The sequence below is a fragment of the Borostomias antarcticus genome, assembly GCF_949987555.1.
Source record: "Borostomias antarcticus genome assembly, chromosome: 2".
Lineage (NCBI taxonomy): Eukaryota > Metazoa > Chordata > Actinopteri > Stomiiformes > Stomiidae > Borostomias > Borostomias antarcticus.
In genome coordinates, this window is record NC_140235.1 from 33088332 (window position 1) to 33103331 (window position 15000).

At 51.1% G+C, this 15000-nt stretch overlaps 1 protein-coding gene across 2 annotated transcripts in view; it reads left to right on the top strand.

The window, feature by feature from the left end:
* Positions 1 to 15000, top strand: part of LOC311326700 (uncharacterized protein) — a 101554-nt gene that overhangs the window by 22594 nt on the left and 63960 nt on the right. For both annotated transcript variants that reach the window (XM_084459639.1, XM_084459638.1), the window contains exons 2-3: positions 1089 to 1279; positions 2558 to 2614. In XM_084459639.1, coding sequence (XP_084315765.1) covers positions 1093 to 1279; positions 2558 to 2614 — 244 coding nt within the window. In that variant the 5' untranslated portion in view covers positions 1089 to 1092. The remainder of the gene's footprint in view (positions 1 to 1088; positions 1280 to 2557; positions 2615 to 15000) is intronic.

Consider the following 15000-nt stretch of genomic DNA (forward strand, 5'->3'; position numbering starts at 1 on the left):
TAAAAATGTCATTTTTTGCTTAATCCATTTGTGAGCAGAACCTGAATGGATTCTACAGCCCTCTTAGTGTGCAGGATGATGGGAATTAGCTGTGCATGTGATGGATGAATGCATAGTACAGGGTTAAAATTCAACTGAATTTGCATTAAATCAAGTTGTTTTAACCAAGATCATGCTGCAAGATCTAAAAATAGCATTATATGTTTTTTTCCCCAACTAGGCTACATTTAAGTTCCCTGTTATAGGGCTCTGCGGTGGTGTAGCGGTCTAATGCATTGTGCTCTGGTGCAGCTGCCCACTGGAAACTGGTGGTCTCGCCAGATCCGAGTATGGCCCGATCCCAGAGGGAGTGGCCTATTGGGCCGCCGTTCCCTGAGGGTGGTTAGTTTAATCTTGGCTTGAGAGTTCGTCACACAACAGCAACCCTGTCTGGTGCTGGAATTACGGTTGCGAGCTGAGATAGTCAAGAGTTGCTGACCGGCCGGGTTGTGTGACGAATCCTCAACTGTTAGTAGGGGGTAATTGGACACTAGGTCAGGGTCAATTGAATACCAAATTGGATGAAAACAGGATTTTATATATAAAATAAAATAAAAAATTGAAAACAGCTGTTATAGGCTACAAAAAAGCTCAACATTTCCAGAATTCCCAAGCTTAACTTCCCATGGAAAAGTTCTGGAAAGTTTCCGGACATTTACCGGAAATGTTCTGCCCCTTTGCAACCCTAATCCAAAGTGTTTAGGGCGGTCCTTCCTAATGTTTTGTTTTGATTCTCAACTCAAGTTTGTTTAGAGGACATCATGTCCAGTAAGGCGGGTCCTTCACCCAACTGGAGATGTAGGCAGTGGTTCTGATTGGTAGTGTCCGTTTTAGGCGCTTTTCTAGCAACGATTTTCAATAAAGATGTCTCCAGACTTTCGCAGGCAGAGAAACTCAGTCAGGCATTGCAAGACTCTTTTTATTCAAGTTACAGTTCATGACCCCTGGGTCTGTATCAACTATTGACCAGATTATTTTATCTCCTCACAGTCAGGATTTGACGGTGACATCGTCTCACAAATGCGCCATACTGTTTCTGCCCCTCCCAGAACCATGGCGGAGCTGGACCTGAGTCTGAGCGACGCCCTGTCGGACGCGGTGCCTGTGGCCGGCCCAGAGAGCCTGGTGGAGAGGGACTTTGTGGCCTCGCTGGAGGCGGAGACCTTCGACGACCAGGTGGGCGAGACGGTGGGCAAGACGGACTACATCCCCCTGCTGGACAACGATGGGACCAGGGGAGGTGAGCGGGCGTCAGAGACACGGGGAACGATGTCCCACAGGGCTGCCCACTAAGTCCTTCCTTGTTTTTTTGCGGCGTGTTGGGGGGGGGGGGTTGCAATGTACAGCAGGAAATTTCAATCCTATACATTTGGATGGTGAAACAGTTAGCTAAAAAATCTCACACCAATCATTCGTTCTGCAATTATATTCCCCCTCCAATCAAATAAAAATCATTCAAGAGTTAGAGGTCATGGGTAACGTAGTTCCATGGAGACAGATCCGCCCTATAAGACTCTCCCTCATATAATAAAGAGCTTGATCCTCATTGGATAATCTCATCAACAACTTCAATCTTATTGGCCAAACTGTTGACAGACAATAGGGTGAACATAGATTGATTAAATACAGACAGAGAGACAGAGAGGGGGGAGAGAGAGAGAGAGGGGGGAGAGAGGGAGAGAGAGGGAGAGAGAGAGCTACTTTCTCACATCCTCCAAAGTAAAGTATGTATTTCACTTGTTTCCAGGCTCAGACACTGTGTGATCTGATCATGCGTGTTCCAGTGAAATTAGCCTCTTTTCAGATTGAGTGCATGTGCTTCTGTGTGACTGATGCGCTGGCTAATCTAATCCCGCTGTTGACCTCAATGACATCGCGCTACTGATCTCAAGTCAGTCCTCAATGTGACATCTTGCTACTGTGTAATCTCAAGTCATCTTGCTACTGATCTCAAGTCAGTCCTGTGCTCTTCCCCGTAGTGTGTTCTTCTCTGTGCCTTATTGAAACTGCCGCCTAGCAACTCCAATTACAGTAATACATCCTAGATAGAGTGAAACCGTATGTGCTACACAACAGGAGGGGCTTCAGATAAAAGACCATTTTAGATCTGCTGGCGTGACCGTGTGGGTCATAGTCTGGTGCAGGAGGACGCTGCCAGACACAGCTGGACAGCAGCTGCCATTTTGGATCTGTCAGAGTGTCAGTCCAGCGGTTAACGAGGCCCGCGGCCCGTTTTAGCAGCGGCCTGTGACTCTGCCTTGAGGCTGTGGGCAGTTTTTAAGTGATGTTCGACTTTGGAAAGGTCAGCGAGCGGCTCTGTGTGTGGGTGTGTGCCGTGTGTGTGGGTGTGTGTGTGGGTGTGTGTGGGTGTGTGCCGTGTGTATGCATGAGAACGGTAATGTGGACGGTAGACAGTAATCGTGTGTGTGTGTGTGTGCGCGTGTGTGTGTGTGTGTGCGTGTGTGCGTGTGCGTGCGTGTGTGTGTGTGTGTGTGTGTGTGTGTGTGTGTGTAAGCAGACGCAGAGCCTACACTGGAGAATGGTGAGAAGATCGCTCAGGGGGCACAACAGTCTGGTAAGAGCCTTCCCAGAATCCCTTCTGTCGTGTCCGCCCACCTGCCATCCTCATCTACCAATCACTACTTTTTCAGTTATTTTTCACTTCCTGCGCCTTCGTCCTTTGGTTTAGTTGTTCTTGGTTCTTGAGTGTGTGTGTGTGTGTGTGTGTGTGTGTGTGTGTGTGTGTGTGTGTGTGTGTGTGTGTGTGTGTGTGTGTGTGTGTGTGTGTGTGTGTGTGTGTGTGTGTGTGTGTGTGTGTGTGTGTGTGTGTGTGTGTGTTTTACCTTCAGTAGCTATTCAAGTACCCAGGGTTGTTCAGGGAAGGATGTGAGGTCAGAACTTCCTGTCACGGTTTATATAAGTGTATACGGACATTAATACATCTGCTGCTACTACTTTTCCTGTGGACTCGACCTTGTGGTTATGATGACTAAATATAGTATACAGCCTCTAACTCTTAACTCACGTCTCGTCTAGGAAACAGGATAGTCATACTATAACACTGATTGACAGAAACTCTCCAGACATTGAACAAGCAGATACTATACAACCAGAAGGCTTTATTATCAACGAAACCGATGCAGTCTCAGTTTAAGAGAATCTTAGGAAGTTCAATGTGCATTATCTGAGTATCTGGGCTCTCCTCTGATCTCTAGTCTGTCTCAGTCCCCCTGCAGCCTGGTTAAAGACCCTCTGTCTCAGTCCCTCTGTCTCAGTCCCTCTGTCTCAGTCCCCCTGCAGCCTGGTTAAAGACCTCTGTCTCATTCCCTCTGTCTCAGTCCCCCTGCAGCCTGGTTAAAGACCCTCTGTCTCAGTCCCTCTGTCTCAGTCCCTCTGTCTCAGTCCCCCTGCAGCCTGGTTAAAGGCCCTCTGTCTCCCATCTCTCCCTGGCTGAGTGCGCTTTATACTGGGCCAATAGCCTTTATACTGGGCCAATAGCCTTTATACTGGGCCAATAGCCCAGCACTAGAGGAACCCCCTCCCTGGTTCAGTGTCTGATGGGAACTTCATTAGAGGAACCCCCTCCCTGGTTCAGTGTCTGATGGGAACTTCATTAGAGGAACCCCCTCCCTGGTTCACTAGAGGAACCCCCTCCCTGGTTCAGTGTCTGATGGGAACTTCATTAGAGGAACCCCCTCCCTGGTTCAGTGTCTGATGGGAACTTCATTAGAGGAACCCCCTCCCTGGTTCACTAGAGGAACCCCCTCCCTGGTTCAGTGTCTGATGGGAACTTCATTAGAGGAACCCCCTCCCTGGTTCACTAGAGGAACCCCCTCCCTGGTTCAGTGTCTGATGGGAACTTCATTAGAGGAACCCCCTCCCTGGTTCAGTGTCTGATGGGAACTTCATTAGAGGAACCCCCTCCCTGGTTCACTAGAGGAACCCCCTCCCTGGTTCAGTGTCTGATGGGAACTTCATTAGAGGAACCTCTCCCCTCCTGGTTCAGGCAGGACTGTTGACATGTTGACATGCTGCTCTCTGAGTTGTTCCGAGTTGAAGGGGCATTCTGGGTACAATCAACAGCTGAGGATGTCTGTGTATGCAGCACATTAAGCAAATTGTGCAGGGAATTCTGTGTGTGTGTGTGTGTGTGTGTGCACGTGTGTGCGTGTGCGTGTGCGTGTGTGTGTGTGTGTGTGTGTGTGTGTGTATGGGAGCACCCAGCCATCTGTCCTCTTTTCTGAATCCATTGTTTTTGTTCCTCCTCCGTCCCCCCCCTCCCTCTCGTTCCCCCCCCCCTCCCTCTCGTTCCCCCCCTCCCTCTCTGGCGTTGTGACACACAGCTGAGCGCCGCTGCCGGCCCGCATGCGGAGAGGGATGCATGATGCATGGCCTGCTGCTCCCCTCCCCACCTGACCAGTCCACCACACACTCCCCACCCCCACCCCCACCTGACCAGTCCACCACACACTCCCCACCCCCACCCCCACCTGACCAGTCCACCACACACTCCCCTCCCCCACCCCCACCTGACCAGTCCACCACACACTCCCCACCCCCACCTGACCAGTCCACCACACACTCCCCTCCCCCACCCCCACCTGACCAGTCCACCACACACTCCCCACCCCACCCCCACCTGACCAGTCCACCACACACTCCCCTCCCCACCTGACCAGTCCACCACACACTCCCCACCCCACCCCCACCTGACCAGTCACCACACACTCCCCTCCCCACCCCCACCTGACCAGTCCACCACACACTCCCCACCCCCACCTGACCAGTCCACCACACACTCCCCTCCCCACCCCCACCTGACCAGTCCACCACACACTCCCCTCCCCCACCCCACCTGACCAGTCCACCACACACTCCCCTCCCCCACCACCACCTGACCAGTCCACCACACACTCCCCTCCCCCACCCCACCTGACCAGTCCACCACACACTCCCCTCCCCCACCTGACCAGTCCACCACACACTCCCCTCCCCCACCTGACCAGTCACCACACACTCCCCACCCCCACCTGACCAGTCCACCACACACTCCCCACCCCCACCTGACCAGTCACCACACACTCCCCTCCCCACCTGACCAGTCCACCACACACTCCCCACCCCCACCTGACCAGTCCACCACACACTCCCCACCCCCACCTGACCAGTCCACCACACACTCCCCTCCCCACCTGACCAGTCCACCACACACTCCCCACCCCCACCCCCACCTGACCAGTCACCACACACTCCCCTCCCCACCTGACCAGTCCACCACACACTCCCCACCCCCACCTGACCAGTCACCACACACTCCCCTCCCCACCTGACCAGTCCACCACACACTCCCCTCCCCACCTGACCAGTCCACCACACACTCCCCTCCCCCACCCCCACCTGACCAGTCCACCACACACTCCCCTCCCCACCCCCACCTGACCAGTCCACCACACACTCCCCAACCCACCCCCACCTGACCAGTCCACCACACACTCCCCTCCCCCACCTGACCAGTCCACCACACACTCCCCTCCCCACCTGACCAGTCCGCTGGCGTTCTGCCGCGGCGCCAGCCCCCCCCCGAGCCCCCCTGGCGCGAACCCCCGTCTGCAGGCGCGCTGTGTTGAGCGCCAGTTGCCATGGTTACACAGGAATGTGTGCGTGTGTGTCTACAACATCATCTCAAAAACATTGCATTTCAATCTAATCCTCAACGGTTATTAAATACTTTGGGGTACAATTTAGCCTCCATTACAGCCAGTGTCAGATGCCATTGAGCGGAGTAATTAGTTCCTGATAGTGAATTGAGAGGAACAGTGAGGCAACATGTTGTACTACTCTGGTCCCCCACTGGGGGAGCCACTGGGCCTGGGCGTGGCCCTCAGCCTGGGTTAGGGTTAGGGTTAGGGTTAGGCCTGGTCTGGGACCAGCCATGCATTCATCACTGCTCTCACAAGAAAGACTGCAGGGACAGTAGAAGTAGTAACTAGGTCACAGAATTGAGAACAAAAGCTCAGTGCCAGAGTTTGTGTGTGTGCGCGTGCGTGCGTGTGAGATTCTTGCGCATGCATTTATGTGCGTGTGTGTGTGTGTGTGTGTTGAAGGCACTGCATGATGTTGGCTGCGAAGCATGCAACTACTGCATGAGAGACCAGTGAGGGGGGGGTGTTGTCATCGCCGTTGTTGTTGTTGTCTTGATCGTTGTTGTTGTTGTCATCGTTGTTGTTGTTGTTGATAGACATGGTTGTGATTGTTTTACTAACCTCTGCCGTTCTCTCCCTGTCTCTCTCCTCCCTCTGCTCCTGAACACACCCCTCTCTCCTCCCTCTGCTCCTGAACACACCCCTCACTCCTCCCTCTGCTCCTGAACACACCCCTCTCTCCTCCCTCTGCTCCTGAACACACCCCTCTCTCCTCCCTCTGCTCCTGAACACACCCCTCTCTCCTCCCTCTGCTCCTGAACACACCCCTCTCTCCTCCCTCTGCTCCTGAACACACCCCTCACTCCTCCCTCTGCTCCTGAACACACCCCTCACTCCTACTCTACTCATTCCTACTCTCTTTCTTAATCTCTCTTCTGTTCTTTTTCTCTCACTCTCAATGTCTTCCTCTTTCATCTCATGTCTGATGTCCTCCCCCTGCCTCCTCTCCTCTCCTCTCCTCTCCTCTCCTCTCCTCTCCTCTCCTCTCCTCTCCTCTCCTCTCCTCTCCTCTCCTCTCCTCTCCTCTCCTCTCCTCTCCTCTCCTCCTCCTCCTCTCCTCCCTCCTCCTTGTTGTATTTCCCGACCCCGTGCTTCAGAGGATTAGGCCACACCTCTTCCGCCAACTGGGTGTCAGCTGTGCTTCTGCTTCTCTCCCTCGGCGCCTCCTACCCTGCTGAACACACATGCACGCACACACTTCCTACCCTGCTTAACACACACACACACCTCCTACCCTGCTTAACACACACACACCTCCTACCCTGCTGAACACACACACACACCTCCTACCCTGCTTAACACACACACACACCTCCTACCCTGCTTAACACACACACACACACACACACACACACACACACACCCTGCATAACCCCCGACTTACACACACACCCCCTGCATAACCCCCCGACACACACACACACATCCTGCATAACCCCCCGTTACACACACACACACACACATTTTGCATTACCCCCCCGAACATGTACACACACACACACATACACACACTGTGAGACTTGCGCACAGACACGCACACATACGCGCTCACTTAACACGGTGAGACTTGTGTGCGGGCACACACACACGCACACACACACACACACACATACACACGCAGACACACACACACACATACTGTACACACGCACACACATACCCAATGCCTTTAAGTGCACAGTTCAACACAAAACCACAGGGCAGCACAGCAGCAGAGGTCCCTGTGTGTCACACACACACACACACACGCGCGCGCGCAAGGGCGGGCGCCAGTCGCCGGAATCCGGGCACACAGCACAGAAATACACTAAATGATGTATACAGAGCACAGAAATACACGCACGCACGCATACACACACACACACACATACACACACACACACACACACAAGCAAGCAGTCACACTGCCAGTCAGTAGCAGCACTCTTCTCCTGTCTCTTCTCCCACGGCTCTGAGCTGAACCGGACTCTGTCTCTGCTTGGAAACCCTCTGCTGTTGTTTCTAACGGACTGTTTCTAACACACTGGACCACCCACACACCCTCACACCTTCACCCCAGCCCTCATCCCCTCACACCAGCCCTCACACCCTCACCCCAGCCCTCACACCCACACACCCTCACCCCAGCCCTCACACCCTCACACCCTCACCCCAGCCCTCACACCCTCACACGCTCACCCCAGCCCTCACACCCTCACCCCAGCCCTCACACCCTCACACCCTCACCCCAGCCCACACCCTCACACCCTCACCCCAGCCCTCACACCCACACACCCTCACCCCAGCCCTCACACCCTCACACCCTCACCCCAGCCCTCACACCCTCACCCCAGCCCTCACACCCTCACCCCAGCCCTCACACCCTCACACCCTCACCCCAGCCCTCACACCCACACACCCTCACCCCAGCCCTCACACCCTCACCCCAGCCCTCACACCCACACACCCTCACCCCCTCACACCCTCACCCCAGCCCTCACACCCTCACACCCTCACACCCTCACCCCAGCCCTCACACCCCAGCCCTCTGACATTCTGATCACTGAACATCTACGCTATGTTCTTTCTGTGTTATAAATAAAAGGGAGAATTACCTAGCGCAAAAATAAGACAATCATTGCTGCAAGAATACAGTTGAAGTCAAGTATTCCCCCATCCCAGAAGTGCTCTGTTTGTGATAAACCAAGGAAGGTTTAGGAGGAAATCAGTGAGTCAGATTTACAGTAGGTGAATGGAAATGTAAGCCATGTGAGCCCAATTCTGGATTGTGAACCATGTTTGGCTCAAATATATCTGGTCAATATCTATGGTAATGCATTGGTTCATGACTGTAGTGTTGCTCTCCGTCACCCTGTGTGCAATCCTGTTCTGTGCCTCATCTTAGAAGACCCTCTTCTCTGACTTTGTAGTGGTGACCTGTGAACTCAAGGTCGCGGTTAAAGCTGCAGTATGTAACTTATGTGCCAAGAGCCTGCTACCAGCTAGCAACAGGGGAAGATTATTTCTGCCAAGTTTAATTCAGTCTGCTTCAATCTCACGGTTTGTGGGTTTGGGTACCCATAAGGCCATGCAAGAATGCCTTGTGTTGCTAATTGGATCTCAGCACACGTGCACACTTTGAACCAGGTGTGGCCACTCCTCACAACAATATATTCTGGTGTCGACCCAACACAAAATTATAATATGAATTAGTATACTTGTCATAGCAGAGCCAAACGGCTGTCTACAAAGACACACAAGAGCTCAATCACTTATCCTTCTCATACAATATAGCAATATTTAATTAAATGTTCAAAATCTTGTGAAAATCTTACATACTGCAGCTTTAAATAGTATGTGTTTATATCAAAATACTTTAGATGTGCTTGATTAAGCTTGCTTTGACTCCCCCCCCCCCCCCCCCCTACACACACGCACACCTTACACCTTAAGTATGCACATGTAAACAAATACTATCACAGAGATAGTAGAGCACTCTTTTTATAGACTGTGTGTGTGTGTGCACCTTGCTAATAAACTCTAACCCATACTTACCTGGCTTTGTACTGTTTTTCTCATTTTCCTTCCTTCTTTGTACTGTTTTTCTCATTCTCCTTCCTTCTTTCATCAGCTGCCAGTTGAACCTCTTGACTCAGAAGCTTCTTCTTTTTGCTTTTCTCTTTCTTTAAAAAAATATCTTTGTCTGATTTAGATTCTATAATCACGCTGAGAGAGACTGCCACCGTGGCCCTTGAGAGAGACTGCCACCGTGGCCCTTGAGAGAGACTGCCACCGTGGCCCTTGAGAGAGACCTTTGTAGACGGCGTGTTAGTCATTGATGAATAAACATCAACGTACCTCGTTCATCCTCTTTCAAGCTTCCAGTATATACTTTACTTTACAGTGTTGAAATGAGGGATATTCTACCTGCTTTGAAGGACCTCGCCTGGTGGGTAGTCCTCAGATAAAAGTGGATGGGGACCATTGGGGACCATCACTTACTGAGCAGTATTCATAATGTGTCCAGGGAAAGTAGTACAGGAAAACCAAATGCAAACTACACAGCCCACGGGACAGAACTACAAAACCCAACATCCCCCTGGGTTTTCCAGCCTTGTGCTGCCGCTTGTCTCTCTCTCTCTCTCTCTCTCTCTCTCTCATTATCACTCTCTCTCTCTCTCTCTCTCTCTCTCTCTCTCTCTCTCTCTCTCGATTACCAAAATAATAATTTATCCCAGCCCTACAAAATACCATTACAGTTCCATGATTTGCATTGGTTTAGGGTTACTCTGGTTGTCGTGTTTGAGCATGTCGTGGTGTCGTGGTCAAAAAGCTGTTCCGCACCCCGTCTCACTAGGATTCCACCCAGGGGCGTTCCCTTACCCCAATTAAATAGATAGCTACAGTATAGATGCTACCCCCAGGGGGGTGAGGCCTCCAGGTAAGCATAGAATAGAATAAACCATGGCAAACCATACTGCATGCAAACATAGCAATATACTGTAGCAAAGTATACCATAACCTCAATTATATTCTGACCTCATAATTCCATATACCATATATCTATTTTTCTATCACGTTCTTTTCTCAGGTCAAATCAATATAAAGTTAATTCTGGCTCCAACTCTCTCTCTCTCTCTCTCTCTCTCTCTCCCTCTCTCTCTCTCTCTCTGTCTCTCTCTGGGGGAAGCTCTATATGGGTCAGCCTGGCCTACTTAGTGGGGACAGGAGCTGGAGAGCTGGAACAGTGTGTGTGTGTGTTTTGGGGTGGGGGGGACTCTGGCTAGATCCCCACTGGCTAGAGAGAGATTGTCAGTGTCTGTGTGGATGTGCATATATTGCAGAGACAGTGACGTACTTCCAGACGCTCCACACTCTACCTCGAAATGACACCTTTATTCAAGAGGCCTTATAGTTTACCTGAGAAGCCACGGTGTGAGCCACGGTGTGAGCCACGGAGTGAGCCACGGTGTGAGCCACGGAGTGAGCCACGGTGTGAGCCACGGTTTGCCTAAAACATTGCCACTTCAAAACAGCACTGTAAGCGTGCGCACCGACGTCAGACCGATGCTCCTTTTGATTTTGATGATCCCCTCAAAATATTCACAGCCTGTTTAATCCTGTCGCCAGACAAAGCACCCGTCCTCATTGGAGGAACACAGGAGGAAGCTCTTCCTACTTCACAGAGTTCTCATCTCCTGGCATTGAAATTACTTTAAACCCAAACTGCAGCTTCTTTTCAGGGGATTAGCGCTCCTGACAGAACTGGGTGAGGAGACGTGTTCTACGGAGAACTGGAGATGAGGCGTGTTCTAGAGAGAACTGGAGATGAGGCGTGTTCTAGGGAGAACTGGAGATGAGGGGTGTTCTAGGGAGAACCGTCCTGCGGTTGCACGGTTACACGGTGCATGCGTGTGTGCGTACGTGTACATTTGGCTTTTGTGTGTGATGCTAGACCTCTTGGTGTTTACTGTATCTTCACACACACACACACACACACACACACACACACCATCACATCCCCTGTGTCCTCCCTATCTCTTCCTCTTTAGGACCGGTCCATGTTCATAGTATCTCCCTGACGTAGCGCCTCCAGCTAGCTCCTCTCTACCCCCGTCTGCAGGTCAAGGCTCTTACGTTCAATTAAAGCTCAACCAAATTTTGTTTTTTTAAGGTACATGCCCTAGTATGCTTATGGTCTTGCCTCCAATTCCCATGGGTTTGCTCTCAGGGATGTATTAATAGAATGGGTTTGCTAACCCTCTCTCTCTCTGTAGAACCTGCAGCTTCACCAGCTCCGCCCACAGACTCTCTCTCTCTCTGAAGAACCTGCAGCTTCACCAGCTCAGCTCACAGACTCTCTCTCTCTCTCTGAAGAACCTGCAGCTTCACCAGCTCCGCCCACAGACTCTCTCTCTCTCTCTCTCTTTAGCTGAATCCCAAATCGCGCACTTAGGCGAAAGTGCAGAGCACTCGCGGCCTTGTGGCCTTACATGCGCGTTCCCGCTAAGTCCACAAGGGCTCAGGGTAGTCCCAAAACGGAATTGCTAGGTCCACAAGTGCGCCACTGCCGCCATTTTGCGCGCTTTAACCGCACTTACCGAAAGTCCGCAATTTCGCGGACTTAGGAGCAGAAAATACCCACAGCCCACCGCGTCTCATGTGACACAGTGCTTGAGTGCATCCGAGTCATGATCCGAGTGCATCACACATAAATGATGACATTTGCAGATAACACAACATTTATCTTAAAATCCACATGCGGCAAACATATCCCACCCAACATAATTTTTTAATTATTATTAAATTAAAACAGACGTCAATCGGTCAATTTGCAGAGCCGAGCGGAGAGCTGAGGGGAGCGTCAGAGCAGCCAGCAGCCAATGAAAACGAAGTGGGAGGGGCATTGAGCGAAACTGGCTTGGCACGCCGCTGGAAGTGCTGTCCCATTTAATTCACGGCCCTGCACCCTCTGGCCCTTCCAGCTGACGTCAATTAAGTGCTCAGGCCACAGGCCTCAAGTGCGAGGGGCCGCAAGTGCGGTTTGCGCACTCAGATTGGGATTCAGCTTTTCTCTCTCTGAAGAACCTGCAGCTTCACCAGCTCCGCCCACAGACTCTCTCTCTCTCTCTGAAGAACCTGCAGCTTCACCAGCTCCGCCCACAGACTCTCTCTCTCTCTCTGAAGAACCTGCAGCTTCACCAGCTCCGCCCACAGACTCTCTCTCTCTCTCTGAAGAACCTGCAGCTTCACCAGCTCCGCTCACAGACTCTCTCTCTCTCTCTGAAGAACCTGCAGCTTCACCAGCTCCGCCCACAGACTCTCTCTCTCTCTCTGAAGAACCTGCAGCTTCACCAGCTCAGCCCACAGAGACACTAGCCACGTTTCCATCGACTTGTCAATCGAATTATGTGAAGATCGCTAAAAAATATGAATGCGAATAAAGCCGGTGAACGTGTGTTTCCATCTCAGAGCTTAATCTGATAAAGCATTTATCACAAAAGCCTTTTATCGAACAAGAGAAAATCCGACGAGATCGACAGTACAAACATTTTGTCGATTTTCATGACTTTTAATACAATTTTACTGTTTCCATAAGGCATTTTTAATTCGATATAACTAAATTCTCATAAAACGTGTGGATGGAAACATGGCTATTCTCTCTCTCTGAAGAACCAGGCGCAGCTTCACCAGCTCAGCCCACAGAGACGGTCTGAAGGGCTCTTAACCCACACAGTGCAGTGGAGTAGTTCTCACCCAGCACACCGCTTCCATCCTGACCTGAATGGACTTATTTCTCTCAGACATCATCATAATAATAATAATAATAATAATAGCTGTTATTTGTGTGTGCACTTTACCTTTCTGTGAAACCTCAGTGCTATAAACAATAAAATACATCAATACAGTGTTTCCCAATAAAAATACATCAATACATTAATACCAACTCAAAACATGTTAAAATATAATCATAAAAACAGTGAGTAATCCGTAATCATAATCCGTCCGTAGTCGAAACCGATTTGAGAGGCATGGGAAGATGGTAAGTTAAAAAGCTTTTGTGAACAGGTGAGTTTGAAGTCCTTTTTTGAAATTGTCTACAGACTGTGGTGCCTTGAGGTGGTTTGGGAGGGCGTTCCACAGTCTGGGAGCCGCCGAGGAGAAAGCCCCTTCCCCATGGTGACTAGTTTCCATTTTGCTTCTTGTAGGAGGTTGGCAGTGGAGGAGGGTATGTGAACAGGCCTGGGGGGTGAGGAGTTCCTTGAGGTAGGAGGGGGCATTTCCATAAACACACTGGTGGGTGAGGAGGGAGATCTTATACTCAACTCTGAGGGACACGGGGAGTCAGTGAAGTGATTTGAGGGTGGGAGTGATCGTATTTGCGCACCCTCATCAGGATCCTAGCAGCACAGTTCTGAATGTTCTGGAGCCTCTGAAGGCAGTAGCTAGGGATCCCGATGAGGAGAGCATTGCAGTAGTCCAGCCTGGAGGAGACCAAGTCATGGACGAGCTTGTCTGCGTCTGCCAAGGAGAGCATGGGACAGAGTTTTGAGATGTTCCTGAGATGGTAGAAGGACTTCTGGCACAGGTGTTTGATGTGTGTTTCAAAGGCGAGGTGAGGGTCCATTATGACCCCAGGTTTGGGACTGATTTGGAGAGGGGCGTGTTTTGGCCGGAGAAAGTAATGCTGGTGAGAGTGATGACTGGATCTGATGTGGTGGGCCAATTTGGATAGCTTCCATCTTAGAACTGTTTAACTGTAAATGGTTGAGCTTCATCCATGCCTCTATCTCCTCCAGACAGGACCTCAGTGTGGACAGTGGCAGAGGAGTGGAGAGAGTGGGTTTGGATCTGAGGTATAACTGTGTATCATCAGCATAGCAATGAAAAGATATTCCATGCTTGCTGATGATGTGGCCTAGGGGGATCATGTACAGGGTGAAGCGGGTGGGGCCCAACACACAACCCTGGGGAACACCGCATGTGACATTGTGGGTCTGAGATTTTGCTTTACCCAGGGCGACGTGCTCAGTTCTGTCAGATAGGTATGATGTGAACCAGTTGTGGACAGTGCTGGAGAGACCGATAGTGGAGTGCAGACGGTGGAGGAGGATGTTGTGATCTATGGGGTCAAAAGCGGCTGTGAGGTCCAGGAGGATGAGGAGGGATGAGGAGCCAGTGTCTGCTGTCATTAGAAGGTCATTTGTGACCCTGACCAGAGCCGTTTCTGTGCTGTGGCCAGGGCGGAAACCAGACTGGAACTTTTTGAATAAATTGTTTTGTTTTAGGTGGGTCTGGAGTTGAGCAGCAACTGCTTTTTCTAGGACTTTGGAAATGAATGGGAGGTTGGAGATAGGTGGATAGTTTGCAAGGACTTGGGGGTCTAGAGAGTGTTTCTTGAGGAGTGGTCTGATGACAGCAGTTTTCAGGGAGGGAGGGACATGACCGGCCAGGAGGGAGTGGTTGATGACCTTGGTGATGAGGGGACTGAGGACGGAAAGGTTGGATTTTACCAGAGCTGTGGGGAAGGGGTCGAGGGCACTGGTGGTAGGCTTCCTTTTCTGTATAATGTGCTGCAAGCCAGTGTCTGCTGTGATCTGATGATGCTGTGATCTGATGATGCAGTGATCTGATGATGGCTGCAGCTGTTCCCTACATGTGGCTCTGCCTCCCCGGCGCCAGGCAAAAGAGCAGCTCGCTCCTCTGCCCTGGCGCGGTCGGGTCCTCCTTATTTTCCTGTCGTCTTCTTGTGTGGATTAACTTCTGCCACACTTCTATG